Raw genomic sequence first — 20,677 nt, forward strand, 5'->3', positions numbered from 1 at the left:
AACATAGTGGTTAGGATGAGATGGAGTCTTGAGCCTGGGAACACAGAGCTTCGGGTTGTTTTGTTTTCTAATTTGATAGACACTGCTACCCAGATGTTTGTAGACAGGAATTTTCAGTGAACATTAATATGAACGTTGGTCGGAGTAAACGGGACAGAGGAGAAAGGGCAGGAGGAACCTGGTAGCTAAGTAGTCAATCCAGAAGCTAGGTAGGGACCACACCCTTAGATTTTGTTTGGGGAGCCTTGGGGGTAGAAGGACAGGGTTCCTTTGAAGAAGAGGGGCAGAGCTGAGCCCAGGTACAAAACAGGAGCTCTTTTAGTATGGGGTTTGGAGCATAGCAGTTGAGCAAGAATGGACCTGCATATCTAGGCCTGAAGCCTCTTCTGTTCTTGGGGGGTGGGGTACATTTTACTTGTTTTATTGCTTTTTTTTTTTTTTTTTTAAGCAGAAACAGCAAACAAAACTGCAGAACACCTGGGGACTGAGGACAGCTAGGGACCCTGAATGTCGATGTGGTTGTACTTTGTGAAGATTATTTGGTCTCTATCCAATTTTCATCTCCAATTTTGAGGTGAAAACATTAAGGGCTCCCTTTGATGTCAGGACAGAGTTAGCTATTCTGAGTTTTGGGGTGTCACTTGCCATAGAAGTTATTGTAGTCAATAAGGCCTATTTTTTAGTCTCAAGAGCTGATAGCAAATTGGAGGTGCAGGGCTGGTTATAAAGACATCTTCATTGGGGGGGGGGTTGGTCGTGGGGGGGTGGGTTGATGCTCCCATATGAGACTGTCCATCTCTGTTATGCTGGTCTACTGGGGGAGCATGAGTACACAACTAATTTGGGAGACATAGTCTCCTTCCAAGTGCTTTTTCAAGGTTTGGATGAGATTGTTTGGGAACATAAAGGTCAACTTGGGGCTTTTTAGAGAGCACAGTTACATTGCATTGGTGACAGAGCAAGGAGGGGATCTGAAGGCTTTCTGTAGTTTGAGGACTTGATGTGGGGCAAAGTTTTGTATTTGAATCTGGTGGAAACTCATTTTGAGGGTTGGATATTCTTGTGTACATGTTTAGGTGTGAAATTCTTCCACAGGAGAGAATGTGAGAAGCCCCCCAGGGTAGGAGGATAGTTTGGGGGTGTCCAATTTCTGGGTGTTTTGCCACTGGCCACATTTGGTGAAGCTGAGAGGTGGGTCATAAATTGAAGTTGATTTGGAGGCTCACCTATTCTCACTTCTGATTTAGGTAATCTTTTGCTGATAGTCCCCTGGAGCCCCGGATTCTAAAAAAAAAAAAAAAAAAAATTAGTGAACCCCCAAATCAGGCCAGAATTTGAAGGGTGAAGCCTGGAAAAAGCAGTGTGGTCCATCATAGACTTACTGAAATATGACCTATTGTGCTAAGGGGGGTTCATACTCTGAACCCAGATTTCTTATGGAAGAAAAAAAATCCATTTGGAGGAGATGGGGTGTTTCCTATTAAAGTGGGTGCTTTCTGACTAACACAGTGCTGCTGAAACTGGCAAGGAGAGGCTGTGGTGGTCTACAAGGGGGTGAATCTTGCACCCTGATTTTTTTAGGATAAGAGCCCCAAAGAGAAAGCAGACAGAGGATTGGGAATGAGGGTGAACTGAGGGGGGGAGGGGTTCCCAACGGCAGCAGGGGCTAGAGGGTAAGCCAGGCCAGATATTCCCGCCTAGGTCCCTGTTCTCTTCGGCTCTCCTCCCCTCTCTCCCTCCCACCGCCCACCCCCCCAACTCAAGGAAAAAAAACTGCCTGTGCAATAGCAATGGCAGATTCCAGTCCTTCAGGCTTTCCTAAACCACCACCGAGACCAGCCAGGGGGGAGGGGAGGGGAGGGGAGGATCGGGCTTTCCTGCTTCCTTGAGACAGGGGCAATGAGCTTGACCTCTTGGCCCCTAGCCTTCTAAAGAGTGTCCCCCGGTCTGGAAGCCAGGTGTCCTGGACCCTAGCCCCCAAGCGGGGGGGCCTGGAGAAACGGGGAGGAGGAAGGAGGGAGTGACTTCCAAAATTGGCATCGGGACAGAGCAGGGCTGGCGGGAGGCAGGAGAAAGACAGAATTTTCCTGAAAAAACGGGGGTATCTAAGGACCCCAAATTTGGGTAGCTAGTTCAGGACTGTCTTCCCAACATCCTAGATTTTTTGGGGATTTTTTGGGGGCCCCTGGATCCCTCTAGATGGGGTGAGGAATGTAGTGTTGGGGGAATCTGACTGGGGCAATGCAGCTGCCTCTCCCGCCGAGTTGGAGACGGATGGGCTGGGACGGGTTTTGGGGGGGTGTCCCCAGTTCTGACTGGGAGTGGAGGAACCCCTCCAGAGCTCTCTTGTGGGGGTCCCCCACCCCAGGGCACTCCCCAATCCTTGAGCCAGCTGAGAGGAAGGAGGCCAGCGATGCGACTGGGGCGTCTCTTTTCTCCTGCACCCCAAATGTGAGGGATGCACCCCAAAATTTGCTCCTTTCAAAATAGGGGACCAGGATCTCAGGGGAGAGTAGCTGAGGTAAGTGGGGAGGAAAGTGTCCCCTGTTTTCAGGAGAGACGTGGCGGTTGGGGGGGAGGTTTGGAGGTGCGTGATGGGGTGGGGTTGCGCCTTGTAACTCTTGGAATTGAGGGGATGACCAGAGAAGTTTCGTCTTGTACCCCTAAGATGTAGCACCTCATACTGAAACCAAAGCTTGAGACTCGAGAGCCCCCAATATCCCCAGACATTAGGACAGTGTTTGATTTTATTATTATTTTTTTTTTTTAGCCCCACAAAAGCTTTGCTGGGGTGGGAGCTGGGGGGCAGCAGTTGTTTCTGGGGGTCCAGGAGGGTGCAAGGAGCAGGAAGCCTTGGCAAGGCTTGATATAGGAGATCTGGTAGTCTTGGAGAGGGTCTGGCATACTAGGGGGGCCTAAAAAGGTTGCTTACACACACCATCTTAAATCTTTTGATTGCTAAGAGTTTTGGGGGGTGTGTCGGAAGCCTGGTGGTGCTAAAAGGTGGGATGAGGTACGGGAGGTTAATATCTGGGTTTTACAGTTTTGTTTTGTTTTGAAATTTCCAGAAGAAACTTTTGCCTTCTGGGAGGTTCTTTTTAAAATGAAGTCTTGGACAGGAGGAAAGGCTAAGGGAGGCCTAGGGCTGGGGGTGGGGAAAGGCATGTTTGTCTCTCCTTAAACGTGGCTCTCTCGGGGTGGGCCTGCTGGCCTGGGCCTGGTGAATGGGCTAACAAGTGTTGCTGTGTGGGTGGGGCGTGAGTCTTGGGGGACCATGGGGAATGGAAGCAGCACTTGGGGTTGAATACTTCGCCCTCTGGTCCAGATGAGCCTCTTCCTGGGCTCTGCTGCTCCCTTTCCTCCCTGGCCTCCATTTCCTGCCTTTGGCCTCCATCTTGTGGCAGGCCCAGGGCCCAGGGCGACTTCCGGCCCCCCTCTCTCAACCGTGTTCCAGCCCCACCACCTCTGGACTGCCAACTCCCAACCCTGCTGTCCTTGGCCCCGTCTCTTCCAGCATTTCTCTTGGGTTCTGACCTAGGGAGGGAGGAATGGACACAGGAAGCCTTGGGTCCCTGCCTTTGTGGGAGGCAGTTTGTTGGTCTTCCCCAGTCATCCCCTATTTCCTAAGGATCCCCAGAGCGGAATTCCTACAGAGGAGAAGACTACCCCAAGCTTATCACACTGGACTCATCCGCCAGGGCCCTATCCCCCCTGTTGCCTGCTGAACTACTTTTGCCGGTTCCAGATAATTTTTTTTTCCCCAGTGCTTTTTGGGGGCATGTTTGCCATTCACACCTCTGTCTCACTCTAGGTGGGGGTCCTCACCGTCTGTGCTGTCTTCCTCTCGACACACCCCAGTCCTGCCCCCGCCCCAGCAGCACACTGTGGTTTGTACGGCACTGTGGCCACGTCCAAGCCACACTGTGGTGTTAGAGCGAGGGTATGGGAGGCACCGAGGAGGCCTGGCCCTGGGAGGCCACCCTGGAGAAGCAACACACACACACACACACACACACACACACACACACACACACACACACACACCATCTAGGGTATTGTGATGAGGTTCTTGCAAGGTGGGACAGGAGACACTGGACAGAGCCCCTCTACAACCCCCAGGTCGTCTGATGCTTAGTTGTCAGGAACCCTGGGAATGAGTTCTGGCCCCACAGAGCAAAGTAGAGTCTTTGTTGCCCACACCCAACTCTCCTGGCTCTAGCAGCACAGAAATATTGGCACGGGGAAGTGAGTCTGCCAATATTGGCTGTGCTGCTGCAGGCAGGGTGGTGAGAGCTACTGAGAAGGGCGAAGGAGAGGAGAGGGAACAGCAGCTGGCAGCACCATGCTGAGAGAATCTTTTTTAATTATAATTTTCTGTATAAAAATGTCCATCAGACAGAAATCAAAGGGAGAGGGCACATGGTTATCAGGAACGAGGTGGACAGCTCCAGCAGCCCTCTGACCCTCTCTCGGGCAGTCCTTGCTTAGGTCCCAGGTGATGCACAGGTCCAGGATGAACAGTGAGGGTCAGAGGTGGAAGGCTCAGCAGGAGAGGAGAGGTGCATCAGCAGAGGTGGTGAGAAGGCCAGAGTCCAGGGTCAGGCTGTCTGGAACAGGAAGTAAAACGGACAGAGATGGAGCAAGCACGGAGATTTTTCCAAGAAAACCCTCACCTCCTCAAATGCCGTACTACTAACGGACCCAATCCCCTGCACTGAACATTCCTTCTGAGGCTCCTGCACCAGAAGGGGGCTTCTGTGGGGACCCCCCCTACCATCCAGGTGAGTACTTTCCCCAACCCCAGCCAGCGTGGGAGGAGGAGGACTCCTACCCTGGTCAAAGTTGAGTTTCTTGGCTGGAGGAGTTTCTCCTAGCCCTTCGACATCCACCAGGTCACTGTTGGCGTCGGAGTCATTCAGAGCACTGAGTGTCACATCTGGGAGGGGGCATAGGCTAGGTTCTAGGTTTCCCTGACTGCTGGCTTTCCCTCCTCCCAGTCTGTCAAAGCTGCATGCTCTACACCCCTCTACCCACTTTGGAACCACCAGCGTACAGAAGAGACGCCTCTCCTTTGACCCAGGCCCAATTCTCTTACTGAATCTCAGATAGGACCTTTAACCCCTACCCTAGGCAGCAACTCCACAGCCCTCACCAGCCTTCTGTTTCTTTATGGGAGGACCCCCAGCTTCAGGGACACTGGAGCTGCTGGGTGGAGGGGCGTTTGGAGGTGAGAGGACACCGGATGTCATCTTCTTGGGTCCTTTCTTGGGTGACTCAGCTGGAAGGGGGATGCCGGAGTCTTCATATACTTTTCGCTTCACATTGGTCTTTATCTGAGCCCTGAAGATGAGAGAGAGCAGATTAGGGTGTCATCAGAGAAGCTGAGGGAAGAGGGGAGGGAAGGGGAGGGAGTAATGGGCCGTCCTGAAGGAATTCTAGGAGTTCCTCTGTAGATATCCAGGTCAAGGCCCCCCGATTCATGTGTAGTAAGGGTCCTCCCCCCTCCACACCTTCAGAACCTTTGCATCCACTTAGGGCTAACGGATTAAGATGAATGGAGTCCCTGAGTGAGTGGCCAGAAAGGCCCTTTTCATGATCCTCCAGGAGAGATGCATGGATTTGTAGTGTCACCAGGTATGTTGTGGTGACATAAAGGTAGACTGAGACTTTTGTCACAGAACCTGACCAACTAGGTTCAGAATGCATCCCCTGGACACGCCAGTTTCAAAGGATTTACATAAATAACCAGGGAACTCTTATCATCAAACACACCCACTGAGTATCTGGGCACCATGAAAATAAAATTCTCTGCAGGGCCTAGTGACCATTGCATTTCCTGAACTTCTGACCAACTGCCACAAGGACGGGTCTCTCAGTCTTCAAGGAAATGCTAACAAAACTAGGAACAAAGTAGGAAAGATGCTGAGCTGGGAGTTCTGAGAGAGAACAATGGATCAGGAGGAAGAAAGTTGCCCACCCAACCCCTTTCTCTGCCAGCCACCCTCCCTCACACTGTCCGTTCCTTGATGACACAGCTGATGTGATTAAGATCGTCCCCAAAGCGCTTCACAGCAGCCCTCAGCATCTCTATCTCCGTCTCCGTCCACTTGGCACTGTCGGAAGGGGAGAAGGGTGATAGCAAAGTGGAAGAGGGATGTGTGGGGCCAGCCCACAGGCTGTTCCGTCCACAGCCAGCAGCAGTCTCTCCCCTGCTCTCTAGGGGCACCTTGCAAAGACTCATAAAAAGGACCTCCTTAAAAAAAAAAAAAACACCTGGGGACAAACCGCTGGCCACATGAAATTACATCCAGGGCCACTTGAATACATCACTTCATCCTGTAACAGCTTCCATAAACAACCCGACGGAAACCAATGCAACAAGTAGGGGCCTTACAAACAGAACCCTTGAATGATGTGTGGCAGCAGTGTGAGGGAGTCCACAGGGCTTGGGGCAGGTGGCAGATGGTCTGTCGGTTTGCAGCGGAGGGCTGTGGCCTCGGTAGTCTCTTTACCTGTCATTCACTAATTCAACAATTACCACCTCCACTGAGCTGGGCCAGGCGCAGGGGCATTACCCTATCTCCCTGCTCTAGAGAGGGTCGTGTCAGTGACTTGAGTGCAAGCGTCTGCTCTCAGCGGCGTCCAGGTCCTAGGCTGGTCTCACGTACCCGGCCGGGGAAGAGTCCGAGACTGGATGCAGCTGCATCGTCAACTCCCCGAGCTTCGTGAAGGCGGCGCCGGCCGCGGAGAAGATCTCTCCAACCTGGGGGCGGAGCAGCATTACGGGGGGCCGGCAGCGCGCCGTCCCACCCCAGCCTCGGATCCGCCCGCCCCCCGCCCAGCGCGCACCAGCCGGGAGCCAGGCAGGGGGCCCACCCTCCCGTGGCCGCCAGGGAGCGCAGTCCGCGAGGGAGGTCGAACCTTGGTGGACGCTGACGTCATGGCCCCGCGCACCTCCTCACGGAGACGCTCCGCCGCCGCCACCACCACGCGAGCTGGAAACCACGGAGAGCCCGGCAGCCGGCCGCTCGGGCTCCCGCGCAGGAAGTCCCGCCCTCCCCGCGGCGGATTGGCCGAGACCCGACCTCTCCCCTGTCACTCAAGGGGCCCCGCCGCGCGGAGGAAGACGAGGTGGAAGACGTCGCTCCACTTCCGGCTAGTCTCATTCCACTTCCGTCGGAGGGTCGGGACTCCTCGTCCAGGCGGGTCTCAGCCCCTTCCAGCCCGGGCCCGCCCCCTCCCCGAAAGCACAGACAGCAAGCTGAGGGGGAACCGCTTCTTTTTATTGTAGTTCAGAACGGGGCGCGGTCACACCCCGGGTCCCCTCCAGAGGCTGGGCGCAGTTCTGCAGGGCCAGGGATGACGTTATCTCCAGGGTAACAGTCCCAAAGGACGCCAGATGAGTGGGACGGACGATCTGCGGAGTCTTTAAATAGAGGAGGGGGCTGGGGAGGGAGAGGCGGACCGCGCTCTAGCGCACCATGTATTCCTTGCGCTTGTTGAGACGAACTTGGCAGAAGGAGAAGCCTCCGAGGAGGAGGTAGAGGCCGGCGGCGATGAAACAGTTGTAGCTGACTTGCTCGTACAGGTTGTATATGTTCTGAGGGCCGTTCCTGAAGGTGGCGAGCGAGCAGGGAAATGTCAGCCATTCAGAGCATCCAACACGCAAGCTCTCTGCATCAGACACCGTGCTAAAGCGCTTTGACTCCTATTAGTCTTCCCGAGAATACCAGATGAGTTCTATCATGGTAACCATTTTACAGAGGTAGACTAAGGAGCAGAAAGGCAAAATAGTGGAAGAGGCCACATCTAAGCTGGTGGGCTGGGGGTAGCCATGGAAACGTGGCTCGCAAGACTGCTCCTAAGTACACACCTCTCTGTGTCTCTGTCCCCCTCGCGCTGGGGATTGAAACTAGGACCCTGCATGTTGCCACCCCCGCTACGTTGTAGAGAGCAGCCCTCTTCTTGAAGTCCCCAACCTAGGGCCACAAATGTCCAGTCTTCAGAAGTGTCCTCCCCATAAACCCAAACCATGCTACTTCTCATCTCAACTCGCCCAAAGTACCCGACCACTTACTCAAAATCTTTCTCTGTGAAGGGAACGTCCTCAATTAGCACAGCAGAATGGACATTGAAAAATATGCCGAGCATTATCTGGAAGAGTAAGGAGATAGACAGGTTGTCAGATTCTTACCTTACTTCTTTGGTCGCTCCCTAGGCCCCTCCCATGTCTAATGTTGGCCCAACACTTGGGCCAGAGATTAACTAGACAAGGCGAGGAGCCGGGTGGCTGGATCTGGATTCGGACTCAGCCATGTGGAACAGGGCGTGAGGTTGGACACTGGGAAGAGTGACTGGGTATAAGGAGGTATATGGCAAACGTCTCCGAGACGCGTCATTATCATGGGAGCAGATGGAGGAGATGAAACACTTCATATTTCTGGAAGTGGCGGCCGTTAGAGTCCTGGGGAAGCAAGGCCTCAGCTACCGTTTTCGGGAGCAAGCACACTTCCCCCTCGCCTCCATTCAACTCACGCAGGTCTCAGGGACCTCGCTCTTGTTTACCTTGGAGAGTCCACAAATCTGCTCGAGCTGGCTCCCATTCCCAGGGTCCTGCCCCAGCACCCTTTCGCTCCAGTTCCCCAGTTGTCTGGACCTGAGTTCCGTCTCGTTTTCCAGCGGCTATTTAGCCAGCCCCTTAATCAGTCTGATGCTTCCTAAGGCTTGCGGGTTCCTTATATCCCAGCCCTTCAACCCCAGAACCCCTCAGACCCACTCCGATTATCGCGGATTAGTTCCCTCACCAACATGATCACTCCCCAGGCGCTGAGGACGATGCCACAGGCGGCCAGCTTAGGGCCACAGCACAGAAGCGACGCCATGGAGGACGGAGGTAGGGAGGGATCGCTGGAGACTGAGCGGAGCACAGAAGCCGGGAGAGGGAACCCTGGAGACGCTGGGACGGGAGCTGGATTTGGGGACTTGCGCGGCGCAGAGTGACGGGGGGGCGTGGCCTCGGCGCGGACCACTCTGAGGGGTGACTTTCAGAAGATAACGCTGTGACGAGTGGTGAGCCAAGCTTGGGGAGAGGGGACACGGTGTCGGAAACAGAAGCAGAGTCCTTACAAGTCCTGCTTGAACCGAGTGGCATAAGTGTGAGTGGTGCAGACACTAGGGCCAGAGGGTTATCGCTCGTCTCCTACCCCAGCTTGGAATGGAAGGAGCAGGCTTCTCACGTGACCTACTTTGTTAGATCACATGACCAGGAACCAGCTGTAACCTAGTGTCAGGAAGGCGTCCACAATTGAGTTGAATTGTGTTAGGAATGTGTTAGGATTGTGTCAGGACAAGAAGCTTGGGGTCGCCTGGATCCTCACATACCTTCTTAGTCTTGGGTGGTCTTCTGTGATAGGAAAAACGGTAAGCGAGTCCGGGAGATTCGATGTGCGGGCCTATCGCTTCTATCCAGGGCTCCCTTTTGAAAGATGCTTTGACACTTTGAAAAGAAGAAGGAACAGTCCCCTCCTGCGGCTGAGCATCCTGCTTTGAGGGACGTTTTTAAATAGTTGACTTCTTGATCCTGGAAATGCTTCGCTTGAAATGCAGTATCGTTGTAAATGCTACAGTCAGGAAAAATAAGGGACTAGGAAAGGCAGACTCATTGGACACATGAAGGAAAGCGGCCTTGCTAAGTGTACTGGAAAAAGGAGAAAATAAATATTCCTGCTGCTTCTTTATCCACAAAAGCTGCTGCTGCTGCTTTGAGTAAGACAAGACACAAGCTGTGACTTGGCCACTGTTCAGTGTTGTAAGGAAACACCATGATCATGGCAACTCTTAGAAAACAAAGGATTTAACTGGGGGCTTGCTTAAAGTTTCAGAAATTTAGTCCATTATTCATGGTCGGGGGTGCGTGGCAGCATACACGGTATGGCCTGGGGCACTAGCTGAGAGCTAAATCCTGATTTGGGGATGGGGGGCAGGACTGACTGGCATACGTTTTTGAAACCTCAAAGCCCACCCCTAGTGACACACTTCCTCCAACAAGGCCACACTTCTAGCCCTTGCAAGCCTTTCAAAGGGCTCCACTGCTGTTGACCAAGCATTCACCTACATGATCCTATGGGACCATTCTCAAAGACCCATAAGATGTAAAACTAAGACTAGGCCTTCCTCTCCACCAGAGAACTTTGGTGACTCCACTAGTGAGAAACATTTGTAGTAAGTATTGGGGGTAATTGGAGATGTTTAAAGAGCACTCCCTCCCCTCCAGGGCTGGGGTTCCAGCTTAGGGCCAGTGATGAAAAAGAATTTTGCACTGAGATTGGTGTGCCCATCTTAATGACGGCAGCCACAGAACAATTGAGAGAATGCAGTTTAATCTCAAGCCCCCAGCACCAAAGAGGAACACGGTCATGGACCAGAATCTTTTGCCATTATTTTCTGTGTATTTTATGTATATTGTTCTTAACATGGTTGGGGAAGAGAATTTGTGAGGCACATGGTTGTTACTGGGTGTAAGTGAGCTGGAAACTAGGGCTTCCTGCCTCTCTTGTTGGTGACTGTTAGGGAAGAAAACAACTCGGTGAACTGGTTTTTATTTAGGGCCAGTAACACCTTTATTTAGAACTATTCGGGGTATGTGTGTGTTCAAAATGGAAAAGTGGAGGGGAAGACAGTCTGGGACTTACACGTTGGCTGTCAAGCATGAAGTCTGGTTCCTGGCAAAGGAGAATTAGCTGAAGTGGTTGATTTTACCCAGAAATACAATTTCCCTCTCCTCTACCACAGTTCTTGGATGTTTTGAAAATGGGGTTTGGAGCCTGAGGCCTGTATGAGGTCAGACCAAATCTAACCTGAAATCATGCAAAGCACTTTTGGTTTTGTATCTGGTTTTGCTTTGTTGAGTCAGGGCTTCAGCCCTGGCTGTCCTGGAGCTCACTCTGTAGGCCAGGCTGGCCTTGAACTCAAGAGACCTGCTGCATCTGCCTCCCGAGATTAAAGGTGCAGAGATTAAAGGAGTGCACCACCATACCTGGCTTTGTTTTTGTTTTTAAATACCTAAACAAGCTGAAAAAAGACCTGGTGACATGTGACATTCATATCTCAGTGTCCACACCTAAAGTTTTATTGGAACATAGTCACACACTAGTGGTATAGTGAGAGAGCTAAGTAATTGTGGTAGAAAGGGGGTGACTGACTCTCCAAAGACTGTTCCTCTTAACAGCAAAACATGTAGTGCCCTGTAGTAGAATACTAATGTGTGGTGTTTAGTCAGGAGAGGAAGTAGAGTCTCAGCAGCAGACATAAGAAGGCACAGAGTCAAGTAGGTGTGGCAGTCCTAGAGCTGACGAAGCCTTCGGGGTCCCAGCGCTCTGCCTCAGATGGTGATGCTGTTCTCTATGCGGCTGGGCTTGAGGTATTCATAGGGCAGGTCAAGTTGCTCATTCCGGGCTGTGATCTCTCTCTCCAAATTGTCCAAGTCCGCTTGAAACTGGCTGAGCACAGCTTTGGTCCCTGGGTCCGAGAAATACTTTTCTGTGTGGTGTCCTAGAGGTACCTGAGACAGAAAGAAAGGACCATTCAGGCTCCAGTGGGAAGACAGAACTCCTGACGCCCAGCCCCCAGCCGTTACTTCCCACTCCATGATCATTACTCACCATGTCTGGCTGCAGGCGACCCAGGTGCCATGTGATGGTCATCTGAAGACAGGCCTTCTGCACGTCAGGTAGCGACCCCATCACGGTCTCCATCGTCACATCCTCCTTGCTGGTGGGCGGAGGCATCCTCATTGTGCATGGAGCATTAGGTACCCAGCCATACCAGTCCAGCTGCAGGAGGAAACCGAGGCTGTAGAACCCAGGCACTAGGACCTGAATCCCTACCTCTCCCTGGGTCTCCCAAGGCCCAGACGCTCGCTCCCCGGGGCCTGGGCCTTCAGCTCTCCATACCTGGCCCTGGTTGATGGCAGCATGCTGGGCAGTGCATGTGAAGACACACATGGTGAGGAAATGGCAGAGCTGAGCCCGGGACTGGAAGGAGACAGGGAATCCTGCACAGGAAAAGAACAAGCTTTAAGGAGGAAAGAGCCGATTTGGTGGGTCTGTATTTTGGAACAGATGTGCATTTGTTTATGTAGACATATTTGTATCAGACAAGGGTTTCGATACCAGCCTCATCGCTTACATCTTGGTTACTTTAGACCAATTACCTAACCTCTCCACATTCCAGTTTTTCCATCTGCACAATGGATGTAGTGGTGCATGCATGTGGCCCCAGCTCAGGCAGGAGGATTGTGAGTTCCTGGCCAGCCAAGCCTGCACCATTGTCTGGGGCCACAAAGTGAGGTCTTGTCTTAAAAAAAACAAAAAACAAAAAAAAAACATCAAAAAGTTTAAATAGGGGGCTGAGAGATGACTCAGTGGTTAAGAGCACTGACTGCTCTTCCAAAGGTCCTGAGTTCAATTCCCAGCAACCACATGGTGGCTCACAACCATCTGATGCCCTCTTCTGGTATGTCTGGAAACAACTACAGTGTACTCATATAAATAAAATCTTAAAAAAAATTAAATAGTGCTCAGCAAATACAGATATTGTTATTATGGAAGGATAAGGGTTTGGGTGATCAGTTAACCCTAATCGATGAAGAATTTCATGATTCTTTAATTCTTTCTAGACAGTCTCTCTTATAAAATGAAGAATAAGAAACGTCTTAGTACATGCCTGTAACCCCAGCACTTGGGAGGTTGAGGCAGGAAGAGCATGGAGCCAACTTTATTTTACAGTGCATGTGGGGGCTTTGAGTTGAGCTGATACATATATAATTACACCTGTTTTCTAGATAAGAAAATCGAAGACTGGGGAGATAAAGTGCTAGTCAAGATTACCCTGCAGGGAAAGCAGAGGTTGGCCTTGAACTCTGGCCTTGACCTCTGTTGGGTTCCTGGCTGCTAGTCCATTACCCATTTTAATTTCAGCATACCTCCTCTAAGGCCATCAGGAAAATCAGGCAAAAATGACCTCTGAGAGTTGAGAGAGAACAGACCGAGGAGGGGCCAAGAAGCTATTTGTTAAAGGGTTAAAGCCAACACTTAGGGTGTGGAATGAATGCTTGCTTGTGCCCCTCCCCCCAACCCCCAAGTTAGTATTTCGAAATCATCCACTACTGTGGACCTGAGGAGTCTTTGGAACATTATAAGGTCATGAGGGTGGAGCTCTCATGATTGATGGCAGTATCCTTATGGGAGAGGATGTGGTGCCATGAAAGTTACCTATGCAGCCTGGACGAGTGTCCCCCAGAGCCCAAATATGCTGGCACCCAACCTTAGACTTTCAGCCCCCAGAACGGTGAGGAATACACCTCTGATGCCTAAGCCTGTCTCACTTCATTATTTCAATACAAACAGACTAAGACACTGAATGTTTATCGTAAGTTTCAGGATGTAGATACTGCTTGAGGAGACAGCCGGGGAGAAGGGTCTGTTTGAACACATAAAGCCTGAGGGTCAGGACCGAGAAACACTAGAGAAAGCTTGGTCCCAGTAGGGTCAGGGTGGTGAACCCTTTGCTTTCTCAAGGAGATGATCTCTCCAGGTGACAGGTGTTCCTGCATCGCAGGGTTTGGCCATGATGGTCCCCCTCCATGCCTAAAGAAGCAGAGGATGGGATACAAGCTGGTAGCTGTGGTGGTTTGTATAAGCTTGGCCCAGGAAGTGGCACTATTAGGTGTATCCTTGTTGGAGTAGGTGTGTTACTGTGGGTGTGCACTTTTAATACCCTACTCCTAGCTGCCTGGAAGTGAGTATTCTGCTAGCAGCCTCCAGATGAAGATGTAAAATTCTTAGCTCCTCCTGCACCATGCCTGCCTGGATGCTGCCGTGATCCCTCCTCGATGATAATGGGCTGAACCTTGGAAAGTGTAAGCCAGCCCCAGTTAAATGTTGTCCTTATGAGCTGCCTTGGCCATGGTGTCTATTCACAGCAGTAAAACCCTAACTAAGACAGTAGTCTTGAGTATGAAGGGGACCTCAAAGCCAGAGTCAGGGAGACCCTATGTTTAGATAGCCCATGAAGGGCTAGTTCTTTCAGTAGGTAAAGGTGGAAACAGACGTTGACTGGAAATAGAGGCTGCACCCTCACTGCTGGTAGGGGAGGTGGAGATTGAGGACCAGGTTAACCAGAGAAACCTGAGCCCCAAGGATCAGGGCACTGAATTCAGAGTTGAGCATGCAGATACCGACCGTTGAGATGGCACCTAGAAATGACCTTGCAGTCTGGCAGACATGCAGCCAGAAGCCTCTGTGTGTGGACAGCAGCAGGCAGGAGGAAAACAGACAGCCATGGTCGGACCTGAGGGCTTGGGGGAGGGGGGCGTTTCCCATTTATGTCTTCAGGCAAGGAACTGAGAGTGCAGGACATAAACCTCAGCAGGGACCGGGCAGAACTCACTGGCTGTGGCTCTGGACTGGTTGTGTGCTATGGCATGTTAGGGACATGACCAACAGGCGTGAGTGATGGGCGGGTCTCTTTGTGAGGACAACCTGGGTATAGAGGATGCTCCTGGGTGTTTGGAGGCATGGGCGATGCTTTCATGAATAGAAGGGAAGGTGTGGTTGGGGAGTCCCGCCCCTGAGGTCGGTGGAGGGGCCTCTGTCTGGGCACCCTCTCTGGGACAGGTCTTACCTCTGTCCTGGGCATGGCACAGCCCCACCTCAGTGATCTCCCGACACCAGGCCTGCAGCTCTGGGTCTCCCCTCACAGTATCATCACTCTGGTAGAAGAGATGGACCATCCCCTTCACATACCTGCCCAGAGAAGGAAGCAGAGCTGAGAGCAGAAGGCTCCTGCCTCTCACCTCTGCACCCCATTTTTATAGCCACCTCTCATCTGGCTCTCACTGTGCCTGGGCCAAATCCTACCAGATTTGTGTTTTCAGGTTTTAATTCTCATTTAAAAATTCAATTAGTTGCCGGGCGTGGTGGCTCACGCCTTTAATCCCAGCACTTGGGAGGCAGAGGCAGGCGGATTTCTGAGTTCAAGGCCAGCCTGGTCTACAGAGTGAGTTCCAGGACAGCCAGGGCTACACAGAGAAACCCTGTCTCAAAAAACCAAAAAAAAAAAAAAAAAAAATTCAATTAGTTTATTACAGTATTTGGGATCAAAATGAAGGCCTTACTCACACTAAACAAGCATCCTGTGATTGAGTTATGGCCCAGGGCTCCCAGGGCTTGTGTATATTGATGGAACGAAAAGAGATAAAAGTAATTCTACAAATCTACACCTGACTGCTAGTCACTCCTTTTGTTGTAGTTGGGTTTTTTTTTTTTTTTTTTGAGACAGGGTTTCTCTGTGTAGACCAGGCTGGCCTTAAACTCAGAAATTTGCCTGCCTCTGCCTCCCAAGTGCTGGGATTAAAGGCATGCACCACCACACCTGACTGCTAGTCACTCCAAACAGAACCCTGACTCCTGCAGATCCTCCGGCCTTCCCCAGCCTCCCCTCTGACAGCCCCGCCCTCATCTGGGTTCTGCCCCTACCCTCGGATCTTCGGATCTTTGTTGTTTTCATTTTTAAACATTTATTTATTTATTCTATGTATATGAGTACACTGAAGCTGCCTTCAGACACACCATTGGATCTCATTACAGATAGTTGTGAGCCACCATGTGGTTGCTGGAAATTGAACTCAGGACCTCTGGAAGAGCAGTCAGTGCTCTTAACTGCTGAGCCATCTCTCCAGCCCCTAGTCTCTTTGTTTTTAAACCTTACAACTGACTCCACCTGGTCCTTAAATGCATCTCTCTGGGTAGATGCTTTTGGCCCCACCCAGATTTCGTCCATTTCCCTTGAGTCACCAGTTCCCTGTCGCTCACCTGGCAGTGACTTCCCAGAGCTGCAAAGCATCCTGAGCATAGAGAGCACCTGGGGTTCTCAGCAGGCCTCGGTTAGCCAGGTCATCAGGAGGACAGAGGGAGCGGTAAGTCAGCTGAGCCACTGCCCGAGTGAGCAACTGAACGTGGCCGCCTCCACCTGTGCTCACCACCTGGGACGAGAGAGTGAAGTGTGGATGGATGGAAGCCGGGGTAGAGAGCCAGGGCTGTGGGGGCTCAGAGGTGGGGTGTCCAGATCTAGAGTGATGTATATGGAAGGACAGGACTCAGGCCAAGGTTTGAGATTTCATGGACGTTAGTCTGGCATCCCCAAGTGTTCAATCAACAGGTAACCCCCTTACCTGATCAAATATTCCTCCATCCGAGATGAGCTGGGTCCGGCTTCGTGTGTTAATTTCCATAGTGTAACGGATGTGCGGAACTAGGAGCTGGGTGGAGATTAAAGGGGGCTGTACTTGAGACTTTCCTTTTTGGATCTGATACCAGGGTGACACCCGACACCAAGCATAATGTCCTCCTGTCTGTTCTCTGGGTGTTTTCATTCAGGCTGAACACTTTGACAGGCTTGTCTCTTGCTTCTCTGATCACTCATTCATACTCTAAACTCCTCAGGAGTTGTCCTCTGGAGTCAGTAGTGACCAGGATTTCAACCCATGGCTTACAGTAAGTAATTCAGGCACTTGGCTAAGAGAATTGCTGTCTAATCTGCAATGTCCTCATCTACCAACAGGGGGCAGTAATGGGCTCTTTATCTAGGGGAGCTGTTAGCAATGTGTGTGACTCTGTAGGTGGTCTGTCAAGTGTTTGTCCACATAAAGGATCCCCATTAGTAGCTGTTATTCATTCCCTTCCACCTTGAGTGGACATGTCTCTTAGGGGCCCTCAGCCACTTTTGATTGATTGTCTTATATTCTATCATTTATATCTGCATAGCTTAAATTAGCCTGTATATTGCTTACCAAAACTGTACCACCAGTCTTTGGTTATTTGACTCTTGGGTTTCTTGGGGAGTGCCTGGAGGGGAGGGTGTATGTCTCCAGCCTTGTTGGTGGTGCTGGCCCCCACCCTCCTCCTTGACTGTAACAAAACTCCACCTCATTCCCATATGATTTTTTTTTTTAAACACAGTTAATATTCATGCTTCATCTAATCTTGGTGTTTATTTGAATTGCTTATGCCAAACATAGGAGTGACTCGGTGCTCTCTCTGACTTCGAGATATCAGAGCAGTTCCCATTGGTCTGAGATTACTCGGAAAATTCACATGAGATTTGGAATGACACAGATCGGCCCAAGTCCACATGAGGAGAAAAGACACCTGGAAGCAACCCTTAATGACAATTGCTAGAGCTCTTTGGAGAGCATTTAGTATGTGTCACGTTATAATTTATGTCACTTATCCTTTAACACACCTACCAGAGACCTGACGTCATTTAAAAATGGGCACATCTAGGCTGGAGATGTAGCTCTGTTGGCAAAATGCTTGGTTAGCTTCAATTCCCAGCACCCCATAAGCTGGGTGTGGTGGTGCACACATCTAATCCAAGCATGTGGGAGATGGACACAGGAGGACCAGAGAAGTTTAAGGACATTTTTGGTGATAGAGAGTTTGAGACCAGCCTGGGCCCAAAAGCAAAACAAAACAATAAAAGTAAACATTTGGAATATATCCAGGTAAGGTTTGAAATTTAGACTCGGGTGACAGTCACAAAGTCCATAAAGTGAACAGAAAGGAGGCCCTTGGGACATTTGTACATTTAGTCCTCCTCTGTGTCCTGTGACGTGAAGCCCTTTGCCATGGGATGTAGTTGCTAGGATGGGTGGAGACTAGAGGAGGCTGAGCCAGAAAGGAAATTTTCACGTGTGAATAGAGGCTTTAACTATACATATTGACCAGAGACACAGATGCAGGTGGCCTCATGCAGTAAATAAACTCCAAGACACTATTAATCAGACTGTGTTACCCACGGGGATAATTCCAGAGGGGTCACAGCTATACTGGCCAGACCTGGGCAGTCAGATGGAAGCATCCAGCTGTAGCGATTTAATTGCTCTTGCCATGAGCCTCACTTGGACACCCCGCCAACGCTTATACACCATGCGGCTAAAGCCAGACACTTCCTTTGTCCCTTGAACTAGGTCTGACATTCACATTCTTTAAGAAGCTTTCACCAATTTTTGTGATCTCTGGCATATTCTCACGTGTGAAATGCCATCAGGATTTTTCAAATCTTTTCATTTTTATTATTGTTTTATTTGCTTGCGAGTATGTGTGTGAGGTCATGAGTGTGTCATGGAGCCCATGTGCAAGCCAGAGGAAGTTGCTTCCCTCCCCTCCCCCTCCCCCTCTCCCTCTCCCTCCCTCTCCCCTTCCCCNTCCTTTAATCAGAGTATGAGGACTTCATTTCTTAAAATAAAAGCATTTATTGATTACGTCCTAATAAGCACCAAGTTCCCCCCCCCTCTCTCTCCCTCTCTCTCTCCCCCTCTCCCTCTCTCTCTCTTTCTCTCTCTCCCATCCATCACACTGCTTGCTGGGGCTACAGATGCGCCACTACATTTGGATTTTGCACGGGTCCTGGGGATCCAAACTCAGGTCCTCATGCTTGTGCAGTAAGCATTTTATCCACTAGCCACCTCCTCTCTCCTCAGTTGGTTCTTAGCCACTTGTCTGCAAGGCTAAATACTAAATCTTCTAAGGGAGGAATAAAATCCCCTCCACTCCCATCTGACAATATTTCTGCAGTGTTGTAAGCCCAGTGTGAGACTGCCAGATATTTGAGAATTTCAGAGATCTCACTTATAATTGTCCCAAAGAGATGTTAAAGGACTCAGCTCCATTAAAACAAATTCCAAGGTGTTGATACAGCTTTCTGTCCCCAGCTTCTCACTCACAGATTGCTATGAGGGTTTTTGATGTTGTATCTACCTCCTTTGAGTTGAGGGAGTGGTAGAGACAGGTGGATTCCAGGGACTTGCTGGCCAGCCAGTCTAGACAAAATGGTGAGCTCCAGGTCCAGTTAGATACTCTTATCTCCAAATAGCTTATTTGGGACGAAGGGAGACAGGACAGGGGGTCAAGTCTGTACCTTAAAGATCGGGTGCAGTCCTGGGAGGCATCTCATGGTGGCAACAGCAATGACCTCAGCCACCAGGTGAGTGTTCAGCAAATGGAACTGGAGCTCCTGCAGTTGGAAATCTGAATTTCGGACCCAGATCTTGGCCAAGAGCCAGGCAAGTGGAGGATCTGAGGGCAGGAACACTGTTGGAGCTGGGGAGCTGGGGTCAGGGGGCTGAATCTGGGAAAGATAGAAACTGAGTAGTTACTGAACCCCCACTCCGTGTGTGACACAGTCACAGTTCCTGGGAAAATTGATGACTAAGCAAAACCCTTTCCTTCCAGCTTACACTCAAGCAGAAGGGATGAGAAACCTGTCTGTGTCCCTCGCTATGGTGCCACGGTGGGCAGGCTGGGTTCTGGAGATGGGGAGCAGGCGGTCCAGAAAGGAGCTCCTAGGAGTGGTGTGGGGAAAACATAGGGGGCTTCGAGATCAAGCGATGAAGGGGAGAGCAAAGGCTGGCTGGCTGTGAGCTGGGGTGGTGTGCAACGCTTTACCTCTTAACACTCAGGAAGCAAAGGTAGGTGGGTCTCTGCGGGTTCAAGGCCAGCCTGGTTTACAAGGTGAATTCCAGGCCAGCCAAGGCCACACAGTGAGACCCTGCCTCAGAGGACAACAGAAAGAGAACAGAGATGGATGCGTGAGACCTTTGAGATGCTCATCAGTGACTGATGGAAGTAATGGGTGAAGAGACAGGCGACAGCAGATGTTTAGAAACAGAGAACACCGAGGGATTAAACGTCCCTGGTGTGGCCCTCGGCTACTCAGTCTCTGAATTAATTTGGAACTTGTAAAGAAAGCACTTTCATAGATCCCACTTCAGATACACTGAAGAAGAAAGTCCTGGGGTAGGACTTAACAAACTCCCTTCCCCGTTCTGCCCCACCCAGGGCCTTGTGCATGCTTGGTAAGTGCTGTGCACCGAGCGACACCCCCAGTGCAGAAACCTGTGTTTGTAACAGGCACTTGAGGCGACTCAGAAGCACACTTAACATCTGAGAGCTGCTGCTGATGGGATGTGGACTCAAGAGGCCGTTTGGGTTTTGTTTTAAGATCTTACTGTCACTCGGGCTGGCCTGGAACTTGTCATGTATCCTTGGGTAGTGGCAGTCTTGAACTCGGGACCCTCCTGCCTCCAGAGTATTGGGATTACAGGTATACACCACTACACCTAGCTGCTTCTGTGACTCACGAATAAGCATTTTGACTTGGGTGAGTCAGTGGGGACCAGACTGTGAAATGAGGGTAGGTCGCAGGAGAGATAGGGCCTGGGAGCCAAGTGCCCAGAAATTGGGTTTCTGGATGCAGAGGTTTAAGTGACAGAAAACAGCATCAGGACTGAGACACCTAGGGAGCCTTACCTGGATAGCCATGGGTAGCAGCTTCCCACGGGCGTCCATCCTCAGCATGACAAGAGGGGCAGCCAGGTACTGCTGTTCTCCTCGGATCACATTAGCTGGAATTCCATCCAGCAGGATAAAGTCAGCTTCAAACAGGGATCCGTTCTGGAGAAAGGAATGCATCCATTCTTAGGGTTCAAAGTTCACACACAGAAGGGCCAAGACAAAGGGTAAGGTGTTTACGGACATTGATTTCTTTCACCGTCCTTCCTTTTGGCAGAGCTCTTGTACCTAGTTGGTCCAGCTCTTCTTTTTTTTTTTTTTTTTTT

The 20,677-nt window shown here is 50.8% G+C and overlaps 3 protein-coding genes and 1 long non-coding RNA gene across 10 annotated transcripts in view; 1 reads left to right on the forward strand and 3 right to left on the reverse strand.

Annotated features, from left to right (window-relative positions):
* The first annotated feature begins 2,245 nt into the window (after positions 1 to 2,245).
* LOC110331614 lies at positions 2,246 to 6,069 on the forward strand. Its single transcript, XR_002381017.1, has 3 exons — positions 2,246 to 2,521; positions 4,478 to 4,781; positions 5,877 to 6,069. It is a non-coding gene; the product is annotated as an uncharacterized LOC110331614 (long non-coding RNA).
* C14H17orf49 (chromosome 14 C17orf49 homolog) lies at positions 4,347 to 7,083 on the reverse strand. 7 transcript variants are annotated; one of them, XM_021212370.2, is made up of 6 exons: positions 6,922 to 7,082; positions 6,669 to 6,763; positions 6,012 to 6,113; positions 5,153 to 5,340; positions 4,832 to 4,936; positions 4,347 to 4,607 (listed from the first exon to the last, which is right to left on the reverse strand). In XM_021212370.2, the coding sequence occupies exons 1-6, from the start codon at positions 6,940 to 6,942 to the stop codon at positions 4,543 to 4,545; spliced, it is 576 nt and encodes a 191-aa protein (XP_021068029.1). In that variant the 5' UTR covers positions 6,943 to 7,082; the 3' UTR covers positions 4,347 to 4,542. The 7 variants fall into 7 exon arrangements, with proteins under 7 accessions (XP_021068029.1, XP_021068031.1, XP_021068034.1 ...); XM_021212372.2 differs by having other exon boundaries at positions 4,347 to 4,603; positions 6,922 to 7,081; XM_021212375.2 differs by lacking the exon at positions 6,012 to 6,113 and having other exon boundaries at positions 4,347 to 4,603.
* Positions 7,084 to 7,264: 181 nt separating this feature from the next.
* On the reverse strand, positions 7,265 to 8,995 carry Rnasek (ribonuclease K). The gene is made up of 3 exons (XM_021213437.1): positions 8,805 to 8,995; positions 8,078 to 8,154; positions 7,265 to 7,613 (listed from the first exon to the last, which is right to left on the reverse strand). Exons 1-3 carry the CDS (start codon positions 8,880 to 8,882, stop codon positions 7,472 to 7,474), a joined length of 297 nt encoding a protein of 98 aa, XP_021069096.1. The 5' UTR covers positions 8,883 to 8,995; the 3' UTR covers positions 7,265 to 7,471.
* A 2,038-nt stretch (positions 8,996 to 11,033) lies between these two features.
* Positions 11,034 to 20,677, reverse strand: part of Alox12 (arachidonate 12-lipoxygenase, 12S type) — a 13,627-nt gene continuing 3,983 nt past the window's right edge. The window contains exons 7-14 of the mRNA XM_021212671.1: positions 20,370 to 20,513; positions 18,979 to 19,188; positions 16,232 to 16,318; positions 15,873 to 16,042; positions 14,683 to 14,804; positions 11,952 to 12,052; positions 11,661 to 11,831; positions 11,034 to 11,560 (exon numbers count right to left, since the gene is read on the reverse strand). Of these exons, the coding sequence (XP_021068330.1) occupies positions 11,381 to 11,560; positions 11,661 to 11,831; positions 11,952 to 12,052; positions 14,683 to 14,804; positions 15,873 to 16,042; positions 16,232 to 16,318; positions 18,979 to 19,188; positions 20,370 to 20,513 (1,185 nt within the window). The 3' untranslated portion in view covers positions 11,034 to 11,380. The remainder of the gene's footprint in view (positions 11,561 to 11,660; positions 11,832 to 11,951; positions 12,053 to 14,682; positions 14,805 to 15,872; positions 16,043 to 16,231; positions 16,319 to 18,978; positions 19,189 to 20,369; positions 20,514 to 20,677) is intronic.

This window comes from Mus pahari, chromosome 14 (assembly GCF_900095145.1).
Source record: "Mus pahari chromosome 14, PAHARI_EIJ_v1.1, whole genome shotgun sequence".
NCBI classification, from domain to species: domain Eukaryota; kingdom Metazoa; phylum Chordata; class Mammalia; order Rodentia; family Muridae; genus Mus; species Mus pahari.

Bases quoted from the DNA above. Each gene is read 5' to 3' on its own strand.
- C14H17orf49 (XM_021212370.2), bottom strand. From the start codon at position 6,942: ATGACGTCAGCGTCCACCAAG. The intron at 6,764-6,921 runs GTTCGACCTCCC...CTCCGCCCCCAG, and splicing joins TGACGTCAGCGTCCACCAAG to GTTGGAGAGATCTTCTCCGC. The intron at 5,341-6,011 runs GTGAGGGAGGGT...TCTCATCTTCAG, and splicing joins GTCATCAAGGAACGGACAGT to GGCTCAGATAAAGACCAATG.
- Rnasek (XM_021213437.1), bottom strand. From the start codon at position 8,882: ATGGCGTCGCTTCTGTGCTGTGGCCCTAAGCTGGCCGCCTGTGGCATC. The intron at 8,155-8,804 runs GTGAGGGAACTA...TTACTCTTCCAG, and splicing joins CCTGGGGAGTGATCATGTTG to ATAATGCTCGGCATATTTTT. The intron at 7,614-8,077 runs GTAAGTGGTCGG...CGCCACCTTCAG, and splicing joins TTCACAGAGAAAGATTTTGA to GAACGGCCCTCAGAACATAT.